This window comes from Littorina saxatilis, linkage group LG14 (genome assembly GCF_037325665.1).
Source record: "Littorina saxatilis isolate snail1 linkage group LG14, US_GU_Lsax_2.0, whole genome shotgun sequence".
Taxonomy (NCBI): Eukaryota; Metazoa; Mollusca; class Gastropoda; order Littorinimorpha; family Littorinidae; genus Littorina; species Littorina saxatilis.
This window is the reverse complement of record NC_090258.1, coordinates 19236710-19261898: the sequence shown is the minus strand read 5'-3', so window position 1 is coordinate 19261898 and position 25189 is coordinate 19236710. Positions and strand designations below refer to the sequence as shown.

At 41.3% G+C, this 25189-nt stretch overlaps 1 protein-coding gene across 1 annotated transcript in view; it reads left to right on the top strand.

The window, feature by feature from the left end:
• The first annotated feature begins 13862 nt into the window (after positions 1-13862).
• The window catches only part of LOC138947296 (alkyldihydroxyacetonephosphate synthase, peroxisomal-like), a 35150-nt gene continuing 23823 nt past the window's right edge, over positions 13863-25189 (top strand). Inside the window, exons 1-8 of the mRNA XM_070318744.1 lie at positions 13863-14051; positions 15152-15241; positions 17714-17804; positions 18810-18930; positions 20387-20461; positions 21776-21847; positions 23880-23959; positions 24432-24512. Coding sequence (XP_070174845.1) covers positions 13882-14051; positions 15152-15241; positions 17714-17804; positions 18810-18930; positions 20387-20461; positions 21776-21847; positions 23880-23959; positions 24432-24512 — 780 coding nt within the window. The 5' untranslated portion in view covers positions 13863-13881. The remainder of the gene's footprint in view (positions 14052-15151; positions 15242-17713; positions 17805-18809; positions 18931-20386; positions 20462-21775; positions 21848-23879; positions 23960-24431; positions 24513-25189) is intronic.

The following is a 25189-nucleotide window of genomic DNA, read 5'->3' as shown; positions in this document are numbered from 1 at the left end:
GCACTGCACCCAGTGCCGATAAGCGACAGCATTCTGTTCCACCATCTAAAATGTCACGTGACGTCGCTGCGAGCGAGTGAAGGTATATCTCCGAGGTATGAGGGAATACTTTATCCCGCTGCACAACAGGAATTTATTTTTAACTTCTCTTCGGTCGTAGCGGTGTGTAATACCTCCTCTCTCTCTCTCTCTCTTTCTCTCTCTCTCTCTCTCTCTCTCTCTCTTTCTCTCTCTCTCTCTCTCTCTTTCTCTCTCTCTCTCTCTCTCTCTCTCTCTGTGTCTCTCTCTCTCTCTCTCTCTTTCTTTCTCTCTCTCTCTCTCTCTCTCTCTCTCTCTCTCTCTCTCTCTCTCTCTCTCTCTCACTCTCTCTATCTCTCTCTCTCTTGTCCATCCAATAAAAACTAAAAGTATGGTAATTGCAACCAGACAAAAACACCAGATTTCTCCACTCAAACTCTTACTATTGGTACGCAATCAATTGAACAAGTTCAACAGCATCGCGTTTTAGGGGTAATTATTGATTGTGAATTCAAGTGGCAGGCACAATTACAGCATATCTGCAAGAAAGTAGCCAAGAACGTTTTCCTCCTATCGAAGTTAAAGCAATTTACGGACAGAAGGACTCTGGAAATGTTCCACCATGCTCATGTAATGCCTCACATTAATTATGTTTCGACGCTCTGGGATGGCAGCAGTGATTTCCACTTGAAAAAGTTAGACTGTCTCTATCGTCGCTCGGCCAAACTCATTGTAAAGGATAATGCCTCAACAGATATGAAATTGAAAATGCTTAACTTTCTTCCACTGGAAAAGCATCTCAAGTTAAACAAAGCCATTTTCATGCATAAATTGTATTACGGTAAAGTGCCGATTTACATTACATCATTATTTAATAAAGCTACCCACAGATATGGGTCGGTCAACTTGATCCCACCGATTCCACGAATTGACCTGTATAAGACCAGTCTTGCTTTTTCGGGTACTTCAGTTTGGAATTCACTTCCATCATCCTTTAAGCACTAAAAGTCATTAAAAAGTTTTAAAAAATGTGTTAAAAACCACTTCATGACGTCTGAGTTAGTTTAACGCCTTTTGATTTTCCACACGTAGTAAGCCCTATTACGTCAAAGATATGCTGTGCATTGTATATTCTGAACATATTTTTGTTGTACTATTGCTACATGTTCGATTGCTACCAGCTTGTATTGATAATTACCTGCATAGTATGCATTTGATTTTATGAATAACCACATATGTATGCTCTTTATGCCTCATCTTCATCATCATCATCATTATCATCATCGTTATTATCATCATCATCGTCATCTTTATTATCACGTGCTGAAGTTTTCCGACCTCCTTTTGTTGGTTAACTTTTTAACTTTTTAATTTAAATTTTTTAATTATATAATTGTGTGTCTATGCGTCCCAAGGACAGATTGTAAGAAAAGGCGTAGCTAGCCTTAAATCTTAATCCTTGTTAAATAAAGTTCAATTCAATTCTCTCTCTCTCTCTCTCTCTCTCTCTCTCTCTCTCTCTCTCTCTCTCTCTCTCTCTTTCTCTCTCTCTATCTCTTTCGCCTTCTCTTCTACCCTTTAAGTCTCTGTCTCTCACTCTCTATACCACACATCTGTATTGCCCAATATCTCTCACTAACTCAAAATCGCTCCTTCTCTCTCTCTCTCTCTCTCTCTCTCTCTCTCTCTCTCTCTCTCTCTCTCTCTCTCTCTCTCTCTCTCTCTCTCTCTCTCTCTCTCTCTCTCTCTCTCTCTCTCTCTCTCTCTTCAAGTGTTTATTGTCTCTTGTGTGTTATGACTGTCCCCATAAAAATTGAAAGTAGGAAGAAATGAATGGAGAAAAAAAAAGATGACGAAGGGCAGTAAGGACGGAAAACGCCCACATCAAACGCCTAGTTCGACGCGACATGACATAGTCGAGAACACAGACAATGCAAAGAGTCTAGGACAAAGGGCACATAAATCATATTTCTGCCCAAACGACCGAAGAACAGGAAGAACACAAAGTGCAAAACTCAAACGGCAAAATTTAATGCTGAGAATGCATGAGTACAAACAAACAAGTCGCGTAAGGCGAAATAACAACATTTAGTCAAGCTGTCGAACTCACAGAATGAAACTGCTTTTTTCACCAAGACCACATACTCGTAGTTTCGTCAGTCCACCGCTCGTGGCAATGGCAGTGAAATCGACAAGCCATGCAGAATAGTGCGGTAGTGGTCGCGCTGAGCAGGATAACACGCTTTTCTGTATGTCTATTCTTTTTAGCTTACTGAGTTTGTTTTTAATCCAAACATATCATATCTATATGTTTTTGGAATCAGGGACCGACAAGAAATAAGATGAAATTGTTTTTAAATCGATTTCGGAAAATTAATTTTAATCATAATTTTCATATTTTTAATTTTCAGAGCTTGTTTGTAATCCAAATATAACATATGTATATATGTTTTTGGAATCAGAAAATGACGAAGAATAAGATGAAATTATTTTTGGATCGTTTAATAAACAAAATAATTTTAATTACAAGTTTCCGATTTTTAATGACCAAACTCATTCATTAGTTTTTAAGCCACCAAGCTGAAATGCAATACCAAAGTCCGGCCTTCGTCGAAGATTGCTTTGCCAAATTTAAATCAATTTGATCAAAAAATTAGGGTGTGACAGTGCCGCTTCAACTTTTACAAAAAGCCGGATATGACGTCATCAAAGGTATTTATCGAGAAAAAAAAACGTCCGGGGATATCATTCCCAGGAACTCTCATGTCAAATTTTTATAAAGATCAGTCCAGTAGTTTAGTCTGAATCGCTCTACACACACACACGCACAGACAGACACACACACACACACACACACACACACACACACACATACACCACGACCCTCGTCTCGATCCCCCCTCTATGTTAAAACATTTAGTGAAAACTTGACTAAATGTAACAAAAAACGAGTGTAGAAGGTCATTTGTATGGAAACTGCTGCCTTTATTTCTTGCAGGTTTGCCTTTCTTCTTCTTCTTCTTCTTCTTCTTCTGCGTTCGATGGGATAATTGTACGGCCATATTATCGTGGGAGCGTAGACAGCCGATTTTCTCCCCACGCCAAGTTGGCTGCTGTCTTCCGTCTTCGGTGGTTGAGGTTCTTACTCAGGGTTGCCTCCTCCCCAAGAGTAGCTGCCTTGCTGGGCTGTCGAGTCCACTCTACCCGGGTTTGACGTCGAAGTTTTCCTTCTTGTAGCCTTTGCCTTTCCCAAGGCGCACACAAGGCAGTGCGGGTTTTGAAATCGGAGTTGTCCTTCTCCTAGATGAGCGACCATCCAAGGTTAACGAGCCCCATCTGCCCGAAGCAGCTGGTTTTAAGGCGCCAGTGACCCGCCTGCATCCCTTCTCCTGTTAGTCGAAGACAGGGCCCGCCACGTGAAGGCCAGGAGCTGGATTTGACTGTCAGAGGTGTTTGGAGACACGAAGCCATTTGGAGCATTTCTTGGGAAGTAGGCGCTTATCTCTACTTCCACCCCGGCATAACAGTCCTTGGGCCCCGTTTGCCTTTCAAAATCTTGTCATCTTCAAAGACAGCAAAAATCAGATTGTGCGATGATGAATGTACTTTTCTTTTCTTGCGCAGCTGAAATGAACTGCATAAAATGAAAATTGCAGTGCAAAGATGCTATGCAATTATTTTCAGCGCATGTGTCTCAAATGGCTTTAGCCTACCGTGAGTTTTAACAGCACTCATTTTTGTGTCTTCACGCCTTAGAATGTTTTTCTTAAAATCATGAATCACAATTTCATTTGTGTTGTTCTGACATTATTGCAACATCACAGACTCGCTTCCTCAACGAGAGGAACTTACGAATTACAAGACGAAAAGGCCGAGTCAGTGGAATCAGCAAATACATGAAGCAAAAACTTCTAAAGAAAAGTAACACTGACAATAAAAGGGAACCGAAAACAGCAACATCATCATTCACAAGACAGGCGGAGACACGCGTACGCAGCAGAAAAATCCAAGTAGAAAAGCCACAGACATTTGAGATATGTCACCCGACGTTGGAACCGTACAAGTTACTTCCATTTTTTCAAGAACGATTTTCTTCCCTTTATTTATCCAAAAGAAACAAGTCACATACAAAACGCCGTAGAACCGTGGGAACAAGACTGAATGAGCGGTGCAGCAGCACAATAAAAAACTGATTGTCTCCCTTCTTTACGCGAACCCCCAAAAAGAGAGCCGTTTATAGGTTCTTTGGCATTTCCTATGTCGTCGTAAACTATAGCAGGGTCCTTGTCTCGAATGCACAATGTAAGATATGTCTGGGACACGTGAAACGCTATCACGAAAATCGGGGGTGGCACTGAGAAGAGACAGGCTGAGTTCATCAAGTAAACTGCTACTTCTTTAAATCTTTTTGGTCAATATAATTTCCAAGAAAAGAACACAAACTTGATAATAAATACGTTAGTCTGACAATTACCAGCTATTGTGTTTTCAGCGTAGCAATAGGGTTCGATATTTAGACGAGACAAGTATAATGCGACGAGTCGAAGACGAGTCGCATTATACTTGTTCGAGTCTAAATATCGGACCCTATTGCTACGCTGAAAACATAATAGCGATTATATAGCTGTTATGACCTTGATTTGTTATTCCAAACTTACAAAATGACAGTTTTTCCGTCGATGCGTTGATCTCAGGTTTTGATAGCAGACAAACTTCTTACGCGCATCATGTTCGCGCAGACATGCACACCGCTACACGCTTTCTGACTTTGGAAGAAAAACTGACTCCAAGTGCATTCGATTTCACAACACAGTTGTTGAAACAGCCTTTTAAGTTGTCAGTGTATGCTGTTGTCGATAAAAACATCGCCGCGTGGTACAGATGTGTAAACCGGAACCATGCGTCGGCCATTTTTCTCAATATGCTTTTGGATATTGAGAAAAATGGCCGACTTCGGCAGCAATATGCTTTGATGATGAGGAGAGACCATCCAATCACAGCCCCCGAATTCCCCCACGTGTTCATCAGAATAGCTATATAGGTATATAATCTATTAACAAAGACACTTTTATAAACTTGCCAAATGACATGTGCAAAGTAAAGGAAAATCTGGTGCGATGCAGAAATAACCCCTGTTGAAAAACACATAATAATAAAAATTAAAAAAACATCAATGCTAAATTGCAGACAAACTGTCACAATGGAGAAAAATAAAAAAATAAAAATACAGAAAAACTGTCGTAACAAAAACAAAATGATATAAATAGATAAAAACTGCGGTAGTGTGTCACATTAGTCTTTTTGACACTTTTGTCAAAAATATGTTGTTTTTGGTTCGTTCGTATTTGTGCAGCATTCACTAACGATGTCAGCTTAGCAAAATTATTCGGTTGAACGTTTGTGCTCCGTAAACTTTGAATGCACCCGCTAGGTAAACAAAAAACACCTTCCTAAGCGCACAGTTTATGGTCCAAAAAGAATAACATCTTGGGCAAAAGAGAGAGAGGAGAGAGAGAGAGAGAGAGAGAGAGAGAGAGAGAGAGAGAGAGAGAGAGAGAGAGAGAGAGAGAGAGAGAGAGAGAGAGAGAGAGAGAGAGAGAGAGAGAGAGAGAGAGAGAGAGAGAGAGAGAGAGAGAGAGAGACAAATACTCCTCAAACACGACTACCTTTTGACATCATTAATCAACCGACTGACGAAGATTTACTGGCGTATGAAACAGAGACTGAAAAAAATCACTTTTGGCTACAAAACGCATGTCGTACAAGAAAAATGTTCATTCAAAATGAACAGCGTCGATGCAATGTCCACCAAAGATTTATTTTGGGAAGTGTTAAAGGTTAGGGTCAAAAGTTAATGAATTGCATGTTGTGCTGGATATATAAATTGTTTATTTCAGTCAATGCTTGATTCATAAGTACATTTTTCAGCATGGTGCATCTACAGGAGGGTGCTCCAACAATGATGCATAGTGCCAACATTTAGCGCAAACTTTTCACAACAGTGCATTATTACCACAAAGCGCATACAGCGATTATATATACTGTTCAAAAAAAAGAAACGCATAGTTGCTACTTGCCAAATTTGTTTTATTTTTCTAAAAAATTAACAGAAAATCCAATATTTAGATTATTTGTTTGAAATTTGGTATGGACACAGTTGAATGCACACACAGTTCATTTGCATCTTCAAATCAATCAGTCAATCAATACGATTGGGTGCCGAGGCTGTCAAGTCAGTAGGGGGTGTGACTGCCTTGAGCAGCAACAACTGCCCGGCACCTTCTGGGCATGGACTGGATCAGATGCCGGATATCTTGCTGTGGGATGGTGTCCCACTCCTCCTGAAGTGCCTGCAATAGATCGCGGTGATTTGCCGGCGCTTCTTCTCGCCTGCGCACACGTCTGTCCAATTCATCCCAGAGGTGTTCTATCGGGTTCATGTCTGGCGACATGGATGGCCAGGGAAGCACCTGGACATGGTGGTCGGTGAGGAACTGGGTGGTGAGTCGTGCTGTGTGCGGGCGAGCGTTGTCCTGCTGGAATATGGCATCCTGGTCAGCCAGAAGAGGAAGGGCGTGTGGGCGCAGAATTTCCTCCACGTATCGCTGGGCAGTTATGCGCCCTTGGACGTGCACCAGGGTGCTCCTTCCAGCGGTATTGATCGCCCCCCACACCATGACGCCTCCACCACCATGAACGGGTGCCTCATCCACACAGTTGGGCGCGTAACGTTCGTTTACTCTCCGGTAGACCCTCCTCCGACCATCATGTCGCTGGAGCAGGAAGTAGGACTCGTCGCTGAACCACACGTGTCTCCAGTGATTCCGGACGGTCCAGCGAAGGTGCTGGTTGCCCCACTGCACTCGGTTCTGGCGATGGCGGCGGGTGAGGACAGCTCCTCTGTGAGGTCTGCGAGCTCTCAAACCAGCTTCATGCAGGCGGTTCCGCACGGTCTGGTCCGATAATCGGTGTGGCCCGGGGAGAGCCTGGACAGAAGATGAGGCCGACAGGAAACGATTCCGGAGGTGGCGGAGCCGTATGAAGCGGTCGTGAGCAGCAGTTGTCGCCCTTGGTCTTCCCGCTCGTGGCAAGTCAGCAACGGAGCCAGTCAGTGGCTTGAAACCTGACCCACAGTCTACTGATGGTGCTCTGGGACACGTGGAAGTGCCTGGCGATTGCACTTTGACTTTGGCCTGCTTGTAAACGACCCAATGCAATTTGGCGGTCTTCTCTGCTCAATCGGGCCATCTTTCGTCGCTGAATTGTCGTCTGATTTCTTTGTGGCGAACAATCCGCTTTTATGGGTTTTGGAAGACATGGTGAGAGCTCAATATTCCCCGAGTTTCACGAGATTACACTGAAGCATGACGAGTGGTCATGCCAAATGAGCAATTTTGACATTGTAGCCACTGATAACGCATACGTCACGTGCAGAGCTCACTTGTGGCAATGGACGAAAGGTCGACGACCAGATAAACATTTTCTGCAGTTTGGTGGATATCCTTGTAGCCATATAACTAAATTATCCAAATATTACAAGCTATGCGTTTCTTTTTTTGAACAGTATAGTAGCAAGTTGCACTAAACATTTGAACAAAATGCATTTTGTTCAAATGTTAACAGCACAGCACCAAGTTTTGCATAAGTGCACAACAGCACTGACCATTTCACAAAAGTGCATAACAGCTGTGACAATTTTACAAAAGTGCATTGACCATTTCAGGCAGATGGCTAACATGCAGATTTCGCTTTTGTCTGTCTTTCTTTGAAAAGTAGGCATGTTCAAGATCGATGAAGTCATGAGCAATTGGGTTAGATGACAGAAAAGATTCAAAAACGTCAGATTCAGTTAGATGACAGAAAAGATTCAAAAACGTCAGATTCAGTGTTTTGGGCACTGTTGAACAGGAACATTCTCTCCTGTTCAACAAATGTGGGTTCAATTCAAAAGCAACATTGTCACAGATAGGCTAGTGTTACATTTCTGTAAAGTTTCAAAAACATCTTCCATGTTTTGGTTACTGTTGAACAGAGGCATATTTTCCTGTTCAAAAAAGTCTGACACAAATTGTCGTAGTTGTGGGTTAAGGTTCGATCTATACTGTCCTTCAAACGAGTCGTAGAACCGTCATTGTCACAGATAGTGTTACATTTCTGTTTTACATTCAAACGAGTCGTAGAAGTAGTAGTACATTTGCGTTTGGTTGTTTTTTCTTTTAGATTCCTGTCACTCATACTAGCAGTATTGATTGAGGTACATAAATCTGTTGATGTACAGGGATGACTTGTTTGTAATGAATCCTTGTTTCCTCCACATTGAGTTTGCATTGCAGTTGGACAGAAATGAACAGGTGTTAATTGATAAACACATTGATAATGGCTTTTGAGAAAATCAATCAATTCTGCAAAGGAATTAACTTGATGACATCAAAACTGCAGCGCCATTTGAAGAATGGTTACCATTTCTGTTTCTTTGATGGGAATCAAACAAATAAAAACATTGACTATCCAAGTTACCATGAATGGCAATAGTTGACTCCTGAAAAGTAGCAAGGATATAATTTGAGACGATAAACGCCTGATGCAATCCCTCCTCAAGGTCAGTCAACTCAAAACCTTCATCATTCGCAACATCAGTAGGCAACACAGCGGGATTCGTATGTCCAGAAATCATGTCGAAAAAATATTACATTTCAAAAGCATGTCCAACCACAGTTGTTGGCAAGTGTTCGTGTCCGAAGTAGCCTTCAGTGTGTCACGGTATATGTATTCATGTGACAGAGAACGTGACCTCATTGTTCAATCCTCTCTCTCTCTTCTTTCTCATTCGAACGCACACACGCAAGAACGTAGCCTACGCATGAACGCGCACGCACACACACACACACACACACACACACACACACACCCCGGCTGACGCACACGGCACTGACTGTCGGCAAGCATCTCTTTTTGTTATATTTAGTCAAGTTTTGACTAAATATTTTAACGTAGAGGGGGGAATCGAGACGAGGGTCGTGGTGTATGTGTGTGTGTGTGTGTGTGTGTCTGTCTGTCTGTGTGTGTGTGTAGAGCGATTCAGACTAAACTACTGGACCGATCTTTATGAAATTTGACATGAGAGTTCCTGGGTATGAAATCCCCGAACGTTTTTTTCATTTTTTTGATAAATATCTTTGATGACGTCATATCCGGCTTTTCGTGAAAGTTGAGGCGGCACTGTCACGCCCTCATTTTTCAACCAAATTGGTTCAAATTTTGGTCAAGTAATCTTCGACGAAGCCCGGGGTTCGGTATTGCATTTCAGCTTGGTGGCTTAAAAATTAATTAATGACTTTGGTCATTAAAAATCGGAAAATTGTAAAAAAAAATAAAAATTTATAAAACGCTCCAAATTTACGTTTATCTTATTCTCCATCATTTGCTGATTCCAAAAACATATAAATATGTTATATTTGGATTAAAAACAAGCTCTGAAAATTAAATATATAAAAATTATTATCAAAATTAAATTGTCCAAATCAATTTAAAAACACTTTCATCTTATTCCTTGTCGGTTCCTGATTCCAAAAACATATAGATATGATATGTTTGGATTAAAAACACGCTCAGAAAGTTAAAACAAAGAGAGGTACAGAAAAGCGTGCTATCCTTCTTAGCGCAACTACTACCCCGCTCTTCTTGTCAATTTCACTGCCTTTGCCATGAGCGGTGGCCTGACGATGCTACGAGTAAAATGGCATTGCGTTCAGTTTCATTCTGTGAGTTCGACAGCTACTTGACTAAATATTGTATTTTCGCCTTACGCGACTTGTTTTCTTTACCTTTGTTTATTGTGTTTTCGATATTTGTGTTTATTTTTTGCTTGACTTATCTGTTTTATTTTAATGTTTGCTATCCACATCGTGTGATAAATGTTTCTTCTCAGTCTCCGAGTCAGTTTAGTTTCTGCACGCCGCTTTGGTACTCCTTGTTTTTCTAACTGGTGTATTGTGCGCGACTGATTTGCGGATTTATTTTTATTCCTTTCATATGCAGTTGAAGTGTTGTGGGTGTTATTGTCTGTATATGCTATGTTGCGTCTGTGTATGCCTACAAGAATTTTGGGTGTAATGTGCCTGTGGTCTGCTCGCAGTCGAGCACAGAAAACATGGCGGCGCCCTGTGGCAAATTCGTGGAAAGTCTTCCCGACCGCAGATACCAGCGTCGTCCGCGACGCTGGAATAAGGCCTGGCAGCTGGAAGCAATCAGAAGTTGTAGACACTGGTATGACTGTGAATGTGTCGTTTTATTTCCCTGCAATGTTAACGTCCCCTCGGCCTCCTGCCTAGTACCCCACACTACTCCTGCTCTACTTTTGGGAGATTGTTATTTGATTCATCAGCCTCTGCACTTTTAAGTGACATAGCCAAAGCTTCAGCTGTGTCTGCATTTTAAGCAAAGGTGTTTTATCTGTGCTTGTACCACTAACCCAGTTTAAACATTAGACTGCAACAGAAGATGCCCTATTCTTTTTTTTTAAGTAGTCCTGGTTCTTGCCCCTGTCCGTCACGTGTTACTTTGTTCCTGTTTGCTCTTTTGATGGCAATGCTTCTTCTCCTTCCTTACCGAGTCTCCTTATCCTTATCCATTTTCTTCTTCGTCAAGCTTTCTCATGTTTGTTTGTTTGTTTAACGCCCAGCCGACCACGAAGGGCCATATCAGGGCGGTCATCGCCATCGTCATCGTCGTCTTCTTCTCTTTTATTCGCTCCACGAGGCATTTTGAGGCATGGTTTCTTACTACTCCCCATCTTCTTCTTCTTCTTCTTCTTCTTCTCTTAGGTTTTACCAACATCATCAGTTATGCAAATACACTTTTGCATTTAGACGTTTGCAGCTCTTGCTCTCAACATGAAATGGCAGTGCCACACCTCAGCAAATCGAGCGGGAAAAATCGCAAAGTTCTGCAGAATTGTAAACCTTCGAGTTTCGTTTCAAGGCAGTTGACATAACCGTGGATGTAGACAGTAGAGTCTAACGAACCCAGCACTTTCAATTATCGCTTCTGCCATCTTACTGGGCCAGCGAGCCCGTGTCAGATAACCATGACAAACGGCAGCTGAAATCTCTCCAGAAGTCTTAAATCTGGAGCAAAGACGCTGCATTACAGGAAACCACACTGTTTCGGGGAGAAGGGAGGTGCGGGGGAAAGGGTAGGGGTGAGGGTGGGGGTTGATATGGGTGAGGTTTGGAGTGGGGGGGGGGAGGGGGGGGCAGGGAGTAAGTTCAGGGTTGCCATTACTGTGATAATAACGTGTGTGTGCGTGTGTGTGTGTGTGTATGTGTGTGTGTGTGTATGTGTGTGTGTGTGTGTGTGTGTGTGAAACGGGGTGGGGGGAGGGGGGGGGGGGTTGGGGGCACATACGGACATACAGACAGAAAGAAAGAAAGACAAAAAGAGAGACAGACAGACAGCCAGCTAGACAAACACATTGGAGTACAGCCGGCCAGTTTTGTTTTGTTTTGTTTGTTTGTTTGTTTGTAAATAATCTTGTTGTGTAGCCCTGTGATTTACTGCGACAATTAACCTGTCATAATTTTAAATCTTCTAATGTACATGGCACTTTTCATGCTTTAACTTTAAATGGCCTTTTATATGCGTGTACGGTAAGTGTGTGTGTGTGTATGTGTGTGTGTGTGTGTGTGTGTGTGTGTGTGCGTGGGGGTGGGTGCGTTCGTGGGTAATTGTTGTTTATATTGATGTGTCAGGGGCGGACGAGGGGGGGTTTCTGGGGTTTCCGGAACCCCCCCCCCCCCCCCGGCCCAACCAAAAAAAATAAAAAATTGTGTTTTTTGGGGGTATTAATCAGTGACAAAATCTGCTGCCTGAAACTGGTAATGATCATCCTCAGAATGCACCAGATTGCACCATTTTGCATCCTTTTTTTCAAAATTTTCCGGGGGGGCATGCCCCCGGAACCCCACTAGCAAGCTAGGCGCTTTGCGCCGTCGGCTCGGCGCTTTGCGCCGTCGGCTCGGCGCTTTGCGCCTTCACACCCATATCTTCACAATATACTTTTGGAACCCCCCCCCCCCCCCCCCCATGAAATAAATTGATCCGCCCCTGTGTGTTTTAATGGTATTGTGTGTTTATTCAGCCACAATGTAATTAAGTAGTATCGTATTGTGGTGTATTTATTTGCAATGTATAACAATATTATATTATACACACACTGCACCCCCCCCGCCCCAAACACACATACATACACACACACACACACACACACACACACACTGTGACACACAGAGAGACTGAGAGTGAGAATGATGAGAAAGAGACTGAGACTGACGCACCACTGACTGACACTGACACTCGCCAATACTGACCGACTCTGACGGCCAATATCGGTACATCTTTTTGTGCGCTGTTTTCCTAACATCTTTACGCTCCCTTTATCTGATTTTTATATTTAGTCAAGTTTTGACTAAATATTTTAACATCGAGGGGGAATCGAAACGAGGGTCGTGGTGTATGTGCGTCTGTCTGTCTGTGTGTGTGTGTGTGTAGAGCGATTCAGACTAAACTACTGGACCGATCTTTATGAAATTTGACATGAGAGTTCCTGGGTATGAAATCCCCATACGTTTTTTTCATTTTTTTGATAAATGTCTTTGATGACGTCATATCCGGCTTTTCGTGAAAGTTGAGGCGGCACTGTCACGCCCTCATTTTTCAACCAAATTGGTTGAAATTTTGGTCAAGTAATCTTCGACGAAGCCCGGGGTTCGGTATTGCATTTCAGCTTGATGGCTTAAAAATTAATTAATGACTTTGGTCATTAAAAATCTGAAAATTGTAAAAAAAAATAAAAATTTATAAAACGATCCAAATTTACGTTTATCTTATTCTCCATCATTTGCTGATTCCAAAAACATATAAATATGTTATATTCGGATTAAAAACAAGCTCTGAAAATTAAATATATAAAAATTATTATCAAAATTAAATTGTCCAAATCAATTTAAAAACACTTTCATCTTATTCCTTGTCGGTTCCTGATTCCAAAAACATATAGATATGATATGTTTGGATTAAAAACACGCCCAGAAAGTTAAAACAAAGAGAGGTACAGAAAAGCGTGCTATCCTTCTTAGCGCAACTACTACCCGGCTCTTCTTGTCAATTTCACTGCCTTTGCCATGAGCGGTGGACTGACGATGCTACGAGTATACGGTCTTGCTGAAAAATGGCATTGCGTTCACTTTCATTCAGTGAGTTCGACAGCTACTTGACTAAATATTGTATTTTCGCCTTACGCGACTTGTTATTTTCTATTGTAGTTTGATCACCAGGTGCAATATTGTATCAGCATATCAGTGTATGCACTACCGCTAAACTCATTTTATCAGGCACACTGAGACAACTGACCTCTTAGTAGTTTCCGTATTATCAACGACCAGAGAGGCGGTCGGCTCAACCTGGATAAAAACATACTGGTTTCATAGACTTATATTTGACCCGACAATACGCATTGTGATATCTTATGACCTTGTACACGTTAGCACACGCACTTTGAACAAGGAGAGTTCACTAGTTTTGTGTTGATAGACAACCCCATTTGGTCTGAGGCTCTGCGTGGGAGAGCTTGCCTGATAATGCCAAATGAATTCGCAACATCTTCTGTGACAACGATACCAGCCTATGGCTCTGTAAACAAAGAAAATAAGTAGAAGTTGGTGATTTTGTCCTTTTTTTCCCTGGAATTTTCCTTTGTATGCTGTAGACTTGATTGAATTACATTCACCCTATGCAGCGCCTCTTCACATCACGCCATCGTTACCGGTCTAAGGGGAGTTACTCTTGCGAAACGTATTGTCCAAAATGGCCGAAAAGGAGAACATGTCCAAGGGTTCCGACGCAAGTACGACCATGTTTTGCACAAGCAGGGGGGCAGCAAGTGCAAATGGATCTGTAGAAACCAAACAATGTGCAGAGTCAAACGGGAACAAAGTGATTTTGGATACTGAGCCTCCGACGATTCCAAAGAGACGGTAACTAATTACGGCATCGATCTATCGATGTCACACAATACTTCGTCAGTTCGTGTTTTGTAACGATCGATTTTAAAGGTGCCATGCTTCCCATGTAAATCATCACGTACACCGTCACAGAACTATTTGGGCTTTTATTTTATAGAATAAGGGCATCCTTCAAGCTGACTTGGACACGCACGATAAAATGACTCTTTCTTCTAGTTGAGTACTGTTTCTACAGAACGGTCCCGGATTTTTTTTAATACATTTCGTAACCGTCAAGCTTCAACATTAGGTCACACACACAAAATCCCACTCTGCACAAGAAGCAGAAAAACTGATGACTTTTGGTATGTGTCTTAGTGGAAGCAAGCTCTTATCTCACTTCTCAGGTAAAAACCAGGATAGATCATAATAATAATAATATTAATATAGAAGATCTGTGAGTGTGAAGGCTTGAATGATCTGATAATTTGATTTTGTAGTAATAAAACTAATCCATAATTATATATTATATTCTTCCAACTTGTTGATATTAAGGTTCAGTTACCTGCGATGAAAGTACGCCCTTAGGACCAGACCAAACATGTTCCTGCATTGCAGGTGGCCTAACTGTCATCAGTGTCATGACATTGACAGACATAAAAGTTTGGTGAAATAAATATAAAAAGACAAACAAATACTGTACTCACGTGTTACCGAAGAATACGGAACAAATAACAGCAACGTTTCAACACTAGGGTCTTCTTCACATGAACAAAGTAGCAAAAAGAAGAAGACGGACAACAAGACACTTAGACAGACAGATGAACTGTTACAGTTAACATTTGAAACAAGAGATGAGCAAGATTAATGCAGGGTTTAAATGATGCATTATTCCGTTGTTCCGTATTCTTCATTCACACCTGAGTACAGTATTTTTTTCTCTTTTTATTTATCACCATTGTTCTTCTGCTTTCAAAATAAATATAGACAAAGGGACAGGAAGATACATTGTGTCCTTTCTTCAGAGGTGTCCTGTCATCATTATGGACTCACATGGCATGTATCACTGTATTATTAATTGTCGCGTAGTTAAAGTTCTAAAGTATTAACTGTTTCTTTTTTTTGTGTTCCAGACAAGAGCTCCTGAAGTGGAATGGCTGGGGTTACAAAGACTCAAAGTTTTCACTCAACAAAGATGGCAATGTTGAGTTCACCGGAGAGAGGTAAAAATAAAGATACACGTACAGCACAGTTTCCTGTAAAGGAGTATTTCATGCATCTAATTTGATCAAATTCTTATCAATATTGGCAGTACTGAAGCTAAAATCCCCTCGAGCAATCTAGAATTTTGGATTTTAAAAACAAATTCTTGTGTCCACCAAAAATCAAGTGGTCGAACCATAGAAATCTGTCGATTGTTTTTTTTTCTTGTAAGAAGTGAATTATGTCCAATATTTAAAAAAAAAGTAAAATGCTCCAATTTCTTGGGGGCCTTTTTAATTTGATCTGATTTTGTCTTTGCCCAGCTTTCATCCCTGTATTGTTCAGCATAAATGGGTTTCTTCCAATGAGTTTATGACAATGCAATTACAGCTTAAAGGCACAGTAAGCCTCCCGTAAACCATCACAGAGCTCCCCGAGCGTCTAAATACAGTACAAGCATACTTCCATTTGAACGCTCACCGAACGGGAACATCCTGGCTGCTTTCTGTCGAGCGTGAGACATTTTCAAAGAATTTATTTTCGTAGACTTGTTCCGTTAACAACAACGGCGCCTCGTTTTTGCGCTAGACCTAACTTTTAAAATCTAAATAATAAATTGACAGCTTGTTACACAAACATTCTTTAATCATAAAAGAATTCGTTTTTCATCAAGACAAGATCAGAACAATTCGAAGTTGTGAAAGTTAAAAAAAAAAAAGGCCGGAAGCAGGGTCACGCAAGGGTCGTAGCAGACGACGGCCGGTTTATCAGTGCAAATCGCCGTTCCTCTCAACAGTCAAAAGCCATCGCAAGAGTTCTTGTGAACCACAGCCGTTGTTTCGTGCATAAAAAAAACGTGCTATTGTAGATAAGCTCACGTCGAGTCGCATTCAAATGACTAACTATGACGACTGCATTGTGAAAAGGGAAAACTGGATCACACGGGTTCACGGTGGCTCAGGGGTAAGATAAACCACGCAAAAATAAATTCTTTGAAAATTGTTCGCTCTTTACGGAGGGCACCTAGGATGTTCTCAATTGGTGAGTGTTTAAATGAAATGGTGTTTGTACTGTGTGTAAAAGCCTGACCGTATCTGTGATGGTTTACGGGAGGCTTACTCTGCCTTTAAAGCGTCGACCAAGAGATCGAGTTATTCACTTATTGTCACAAAAGCAAGCAGAAAAAGCAGTGTTAAAAGCACCTCCCCCTTTCAAATAGAGAAAAATACATAGTCAGTAAACTATAAGTTGAACTGAAGTAACTCAAAAGGAAATCTGAACCAACAAGACTGCTTGTGCTAATGTTCCAAAATGTAGTCTAATAAAACAACAAGAAATGTTAATTCATGGAACATTTATATTTAAACCAAAAAAACAAGTTCATGAGTACGTTGAATCTTTGTAGAAGACAGACATGCATGTATACACATGATTATGAAATATGAAGTAAATGATGAAGTAAATGACAAAATCATGTGAGTATGCTTTGAATTTTATTAAGTTCTCTCGTTTACCTCCCAATTATTTGTAAATCTATCCTCTACAAAGACCATTGTTTTTGTTTTATTTACGAGGATTTATATCGCGCACGTATCTCACCACTCAAGGCGCATGTTACCTATTAATTAATGCCGTGTGAGATGGAATTTTTTACACAATATATCACGCATTCACATCGGCCAGCAGATCAACAGCCTATAGGCGCTGCATCCACCTTTCACGGCCTATTATTCCAGGTCACACGGGTATTTTGGTGGACATTTTTATCTACGCCTATACAATTTTGCCAGGAAAGACCCTTTGTCAATCGTGGGATCTTTAACGTGCATACCCCAATGTAGTGTACACGAAGGGACCTCGGTTTATCGTCTCATCCGAAAGACTAGCACTTGAACCCACCACCTAGGTTAGGAAAGGGGAGAGAAAATTGCTAACGCCCTGACCCAGGGTCGAACTTGCAACCTCTCGCTTCCGAGCGCAAGTGCGTTACCACTCGGCCACCCGAGTCCATTGGGTCCACATAGTCATAAATGTAGTTTGTGGGTGTCAAAAGTAAAACTTTCCATAAACTAACCTTTCTTGGTTTTTGTGCACGTGTGTTCTTAATCAAAATGGGTGCCAGTTACCAGCCGAAAGAAAGAAGGGGCATAACCTCACCAGAACCGACCATTGTCTGTTTACCGTATAAAATGCATGACTTACACACAAACTGTTACCAAACCAATATGCTATTTGGGACCAATACAAGATTTTTTTCCTTTCTCGTGTGATCTTGCTGCAAGGTGGCGCCAGTTACCAGCCGAAAGAAAGAGGGGGCATAACCTCACCAGAACCACCCATTGTTATAACTAAAAGCTTAGTAGCAGCTTGAAAAATCAAGGACTGGGTTGGGGAGTGGGACTGTGAGAAAGGTAAATAAAGCACTGCAAAATTATGTTTGTCTGTAGTTAAATTGTTTGTGTTTATTAATGAGTCAAATTGCATTCATTCAGGTATCGACTGAGTGGAAGTGTGATGCCCTTGTTGAAAGACTGGATGAAGTCAACAGTGGGAATTTCTCTGGATCACAAAACACCTTCCCAGGTTTGTCGCTTGCTGCAGCAATTATTATTGTGAATGATTGTGGGTGTAGGGTGATCTCATTTAATGGCAGAAGGAAAAATGTAGAACTGTTTTCCTTCACACTCACAGAGCAGGTGAAAGTCTTAAACATCATGATTTGAAGTTTATGTCTTGAGATTCAGAACTAACTCGAGAGACTACAACTTGCAACTTTTTAAGTGACCTGAGTGCCGTATAAAAGTAATATATATATATATCCTGCGCAACGACCATTGGCGCAAGTGTCATTCTATGCAATTAAATTAGCAAACAAATTTAAACTCAGCACAGAAAGTGGAGCGGCTGTTGACTTTTGCAATGTGTCCAAATAGATAGATGCCCGTAGAGCATGTACAAAGCTAGATAAGGTGTGGGATAGCTTACAGATGGAAGGAGGTACATGTATTACCTTTGATTTTGTTAGGAGTTCGTGGGAGCAGAGTTTATAATTTTGTTTGTGTTTTTGAGGCTTCAAGGGTTTTATGAATAAAAATGTGGGTTAGTCATTTATTTTACTATTTTTTTGTTTTTGTTCATGTTTGAGGTTTTAAGGGTGTAAAACTGTACGGCCAAAAATAAAAATATGTCTGTTTCCGGTAACATCGCCGAAAAAAATACGGTCGGTCGGTGGTTTTTAAAAAAAAAAATTTTTTTTACCATTTTCTTACGTTTTGTTAACGTCTTTTTATGTTTTTTAAAAAAAATTTAAACCCTTCCTTAGTTTACTTACAATTATTTAGCACATGTTTTTAACCTAGATATATTGAAACTAAATAAAGTATTCTTGACTTCATTTTTTTTTTTTTTTTTTTTTTTGGTGCGAAAAGCGAAAAAAACACTTTAGGGTCGGCGCTTAAAAATAGGGTCGGTCGGGTTACCGGAAACAGACATATTTTTCTTTTTGGCCTAATGCAAATTTGAGTATTGATTAATGCTGCTGCTGTTTCATTCTGTCTTGTTTCTTTGTTAAATCCATCATATATGCAGCCGGAGATTCCCGCAGCCAACATTCCACTGCCAGTGAAGAATGATGAATTTGTGGCTGAACTGCGGAAGACCGGCATCGCTTTATCTGACGACTGTCAGGATAGACTCTTCAGGTCGCATGGTATGGACTGGGTGGCTGAGTGGAAACGCACTTGCGCTCGGAAGCGAGAGGTTGCGAGTTCGACCCTTGGTCAGGGCGTTAGCAATTTTCTCCCCCCTTTCCTAACCTAGGTGGTGGGTTCAAGTGCTAGTCTTTCGGATGAGACGAAAAACCGAGGTCCCTTCGTGTCCACTACATCGGGGTGTGCACGTTAAAGATCCCACGATTGACAAAAGGGTCTTTCCTGGCAAAATTGTATAGGCATAGATAAAAATGTCCACCAAAATACCCGTGTGACTTGGAATAATAGGCCGTGAAAAGTAGGATATGCGCCGAAATGGCTGCGATCTGCTGGCCGATGTGAATGCGTGATGTATTGTGTAAAAAAATTCCATCCCACACGGCATAAATAAAACCCTGCGACTTGAATATGTGTGCAATATAAATTGCATGAAATAAAAAATAAAAAAATAAATAAATAAATCCCTGCGCTTAGAACTGTACCCACGGAATACGCGCGATATAAGCCTCATATTGATTGATTGATGGTATGTGTCAGAATGTGTCCGTGTCAGTACTGTTTTATTAACATGGACCGTATGATTTGTGCAGTTGTGCACAGAGTGATGGTTACTGTGTGGCAGCTATAAAGCCTGTCCTCAATTGGGCCAAGTATACTTAGCGAAGCTGGCCGTACGGAACTTTAACACTGAGTTTTTGGTCAAAAAGACTTTGCGTAGTCTTTGTGATGTTATATGAAATCTTATATCGCGCGCGTATCTCCAGACTCGGACTCAAGGCGCAGGGATCTATTTATGCCGTGTGATATGGAATGTTTTGCACAATACATCACGCATTCACATCGGCCAGCAGATCGCAGCCATTTCGGCGCATATCCTACTTTTCACGGCCTATTATTCCAAGTCACATGGGTATTTTGGTGGACATTTTTTTTATCTATGCCTATACAATTTTGCCAGGAAAGACCCTTTTGTCAATCGTGGGATCTTTAACGTGCACACCCCAATGTAGTGTCCACTTCGGGCTCAATCTAGGACCGCCTTAAATCTTTTCATCGCTGTAAAGAAAGAGTGAGAGTAAAGAGACTAATGTGTTAGAAAGAGTACAAGCGATTGTGTAGCATAAAGGATAATGGTGTTAACTGTTATGTCTGGATGTTTTATTTTTATGTCTGATGTAAGTAAAACTAGAAGCTCTGGGTATGAGGGAGGGAGTTCTGAAGCTGTAAGTATTATGCGTTTAGCCATACATCTGACTGCATACTAAATATTAGCTGTTCAGTCCAATTTTTTTTTGGGGGGTGGGTTGGAGGGAGGTTACCATTACACACATTTTCACATCAGATTTTGAATTTTCTGTTTGTTTGTTTTTTGCTTTTTTTTGGTATGAAACTTAAGTTTCTTTCTTGTTTTTGTTGTAGCATTTTGTTAAATTCTTTGTTCGTCATACTTTTCAGGTCATACTCTGCACGAGATCTTCACGCTGAGGGAGGGCATGTTTGAGAGAATACCCGACCTTGCTGCATGGCCTTGTGAGTAAACATTTGACGCATACACCATTCCTTAGTCATGTATGCACAATACCTTGGGCAGAAAAAGCAATGTGACAGTGACAGGCACAGAATCGTTCTGAGAGAGGCATCAGTAAAAAGATGGAAAAGTTTGTTTGTTTGTTTGTTCGTTCATGGGCTGAAACTCCCACAGCTTTTACGTGTATGACCGTTTTTACCCCGCCATTTAGGCAGCCATACGGCGCTTTCGGAGGAAGCATGCTGGGTATTTTCGTGTTTCTATAACCCACCGAACTCTGACATGGATTACAGGATCTTTTTCGTGCGCACTTGGTCTTGTGCTTGCGTGTACACACGGGGGGGTGTTCGGACACCAAGGAGAATCTGCACACAAAGTTGACTCTGAGAAATAAATCTCTCGCCGAACGTGGGGACGAACTCACGCTGACAGCGGCCAACTGGATACAAATCCAGCGCGCTACCGACTGAGCTACATCCCCGTCCCACCCCCAGCCCCTGATTTGTGACTCCCTCCTGTTTAAGGTCCTGTTTTCTAAGACATTCTGTTAATAAACCTCTGTAAATGTACCCCCATTCATTTAGTTTTTGCGAGTGCTGGTCATGGTGACCAATACTTTCCAAGTTTACACGTTTGAAGTACATGTATTAACTGATGTTATGTTATATGAAGTCTTATATCGCGCGCGTATCTCCAGACTCGGACTCAAGGCGCAGGGATCTATTTATGCCGTGTGAGATGGAATTTTTTACACAATACATCACGCATTCACATCGACCAACAGATCGCAGCCATTTCGGCGCATATCCTACTTTTCACGGCCTATTATTCCAAGTCACATGGGTATTTTGGTGGACATTTTTTATCTATGCCTATACAATTTTGCCAGGAAAGACCCTTTTGTCAATCATGGGATCTTTAACGTGCATACCCCAATGTAGTGTACACGAAGGGACCTCGGTTTTTCGTCTCATTTGAAAGACTAGCACTTGAACCCACCACCTAGGTTTGGAAAGGGGGGGAGAAAATTGCTAACGCCCTGACCCAGGGTCGAACTCGCAACCTCTCGCTTCCGAGCGCAAGTGCGTTACCACTCGGCCACCCAGTCTGAGACGAACAATCAGTTTACAACTCCCTTTTGCCTGGGTACTTTCGTAAATCGCTGCTGACCTAGGTGAGCGATAATGGTTTACTCTGCAAGTGAAACGAAAGTGAAGCATTGCTTTCGGCTTAGTAGAAATGGTAGAAACACATTTGGTTAGTCAGTCACTGTACTTGTTTTGTTTGGTTTCCTGATTCATGTGTTTTTGTTCCAGCATGTCACAATGATGTGGTGAAGATAGTGGAACTGGCAGTGAAGCATAATGTTGTCATCATTCCATTTGGAGGTGAGTCCGTTGTATGTGTTCATGCCTCTGTAGTTCATGCCAACACTAAAGTTTACGTTCAGTTTAAAAGAATATCTACCATTCGTAAACCGATTTGAAAGAAGAGTTAGTTTTGGCTTAAAGACTGAAACAAAAAAAACTGTTAGTGTTACAGGATTACAGATTTGTGGTAGGCAATGTTTTTCATAAGTTCATGCCAAGAATAACGTATGCCAACACTTAAGTTTAGGATCAGGTTAAAGGGTTATCTACCATTTGTAGCTGTTTTGAACCCTACAAAGTTAATCCAAAAACAAAGAGACTGCCAACGTTCCAAAATTCAGAATCAACAAGAGGCGAAGCCTTCAAGGCTCACGTAAGAAATCGACAAACAGTAACACAAACTCAATCACTCCGTCACACAAACACACAGTAAGCATAGGTGACACGGTGCAAGAGTGCGAGACACTAGATCCATGCAGATCTGTCTGTCTGTAGCCTACTTACGGGGACACGACTGCCAGATGGCCAGATGGACACTGCACTTTCGACTGCGCTTTCGACAGCGCTTCCTCGCGCAGACACTTGAAACTTGCTGTGCAGATTAACCTGTAGGAAATCTCCTTTGGTATCTTCTTTATCTATTTTTCTGGAGCTACGAAACCGAACAATGTGAAATCGTCTTCTCTGAATCGGCGAACTGCAGCTCGGTGATAACTGTATCTATACCACAATCCTTCACGCGATCTGACCTAACCTTGACCCCTGACCTGGTCTACATACCACACACGACACAAACCAGTCACCTGTTTTTACCCCCCCAAAACCCCCCACCACCCGTTTTCTTTGGATACACACTTTAACAACATACGTGCCGACGAAATGTCGATCATTGCTTCAATATTTTGAAGCTGTTGCTTGGATAATAACCAGGTGAAATGAGTATTTCGGTGTTTAGTCAAATGTTAAAGTTTCTACCACAGACATACACACGCACGCACGCACGCACAGACAGACAAAGTTACGATCGCATAGGCTACACTTACGTGAGCCAAAAAACAAGAAAGGTAGGTTGTTGGAACGTTTGTTTTTGACAAAACAAATAACAAATAATGTGAATGTATTGTTTAGTCAATAACACACGTTCCAACAACCTACCTTTCTTGTTTTTTGATCCTACAAAGTTAGTTTTGGAAGACGCTTTTACAGGAAAGCAGATTTGTATTATTTTTCTCAGGCTTAAAGTATCAGTGACATTTTTTCCAAGGGAACTTGTCTCCAATGGCTTAAAGAGTGTGTAGCAGATTTTTCTGTGACGGTTGGCTGGTTGGTTGGTTGTTGGTTTTTCATGTAGCTTCAACCTAGTTGCATGGCTATGCTCAGGACTTATTCAATTTTATTTTATTTCTCAGTTTACATGGTGTTGTCCATGTTTGAAACTGTTTACATTGTGGTCTATCACAGTAAAACGAAGAAGGTTCCAAAAATATATCTTTTCAATGAGATCTTCTTCTTCTTCTTCTGCGTTCGTGGGCTGAAACTTCCATGTGACTCGTGTTTTTGCACGCGAGGATTTTTACGTGTATGACCGATTTTACCCCGCTATTTAGGCAGCCACACGCCGCTTTCGGAGGAAGCATGCTGGGTATGTTCGTGTTTCTATAACCCAACGAACTCTGACATGGATTACTGGATCTTGTCCGTGCGTACTTGGTCTTATGCTTGCGTGTACACACAAACGGGGATAAGTCACTAGCAGGTCTGCACATAAGTTGACCTGAGAGATCGAACAAATCTCCACCTTTAACCCACCAGCCGCGGCCGGGATTCGAACCCACGACCTTCCGCTTTGGAGGTCGGCGTCTTACCACCCCGCCACAGCATCCGTCTTCAATGAGATGATTGTTGTTCTATGAGATCACCCAGGTTATGTTTTGAAATACATGTAAACGCTGAGTTTGAGCCAGTGTGTTCAAAGTTTGAGACAGGAAAGCTTAGAGAAGGTTGTGTAGTTTATGTTACCATGACACGTTTCTTGTTCTTTATGCGTCAGGTGGCACAAGCGTAACAAGTTCATTGGAATGCCCAGCGTGGGAGAAGAGGATGATTCTTTCCATGGACACTTCACAAATGGTAATTAAAACCCTTGCTCTCCCTAACTTGCTTATAGTCAATTCTTCTTAACTTTTGTGTGCATATGATTTTTGATTTTAGACTAGTGTTTTATAACTCAAATTTTCTTTTGAAGACTGCAACAATAATGAATCAGCAGTGTAGTTTGTGGAAAACAGGAGTGTGTGCTTTGAAAACAAGTTAGATTTAGTTTCTAAGCATCGATTTTTGATTTGATTTTGTGTTTGGTTGTTTTTTGTGTTTTTGTCTTTGAATGAATATCTCTTGTCTGTTGTCCAGGATGGTATTCTCTTACTTTCATTGTTCTTTATAATTTAGTTTTCTTTTTTTTTCTGCTTATTTTTCTTCTTTTTTTATGTACAGCGCTTTGAGCAGGGTTAAACCCTGGATACATACGCTTTATAAATACTATGCATTATTGTTATTATTATTATTATGTATTATAATCAGAATGGTTGTGTCCTGTGCACAGAACCACATTCTTTGGCTGGATGAGAAGAACCTGACAGTGCATGTTGAAGGCGGTATCATTGGTCAAGACCTGGAAAGGAGGGTAAGGAGCTATTGAATTTTTTTTCTTAAATTCATGGATTATGCTATAGGGGAACCCCCCTTTTAAGACCTCCAAAAATGTGAGAAAATTAGGTCTTAAAAGTTGGTACATTTACAGAGGTTATGAACAGAACATCTGAAAGGTCAAGGTCTTAAAAGGGGGTTTCTATTGTATACACTTTTTTTTATTATATTTTATTTTTTTAGTGTTTGTTTGTTTGTTTGTTTGCTTAACGCCCAGCCGACCACGAAGGGCCATATCAGGGCGGTGCTGCTCTGACATATAACGTGCGCCACACACAAGACAGAAGTCGCAGCACAGGCTTCATGTCTCACCCAGTCACATTATTCTGACACTCTACCAACCAGTCCTAGCACTAACCCCATAATGCCAGACGCCAGGCGGAGCAGCCACTAGATTGCCAATTTTAAAGTCTTAGGTATGACCCGGCCGGGGTTCGAACCCACGATCTCCCGATCACGGGGCGGACGCCTTACCACTAGGCCAACCGTGCCGGTCTTTTTTAGTGTTATATATATTGGAAAGACATGATGTGCATGAATAAGAGATGTGGATTTTGGTGCAGTTACTTGATGCATGATATGAATACAAGAAATTGAAGGTTTTGTTCAGTACATGTAACTGCAGTTTTGTGTTGTCCGAAATATTAGCACTGG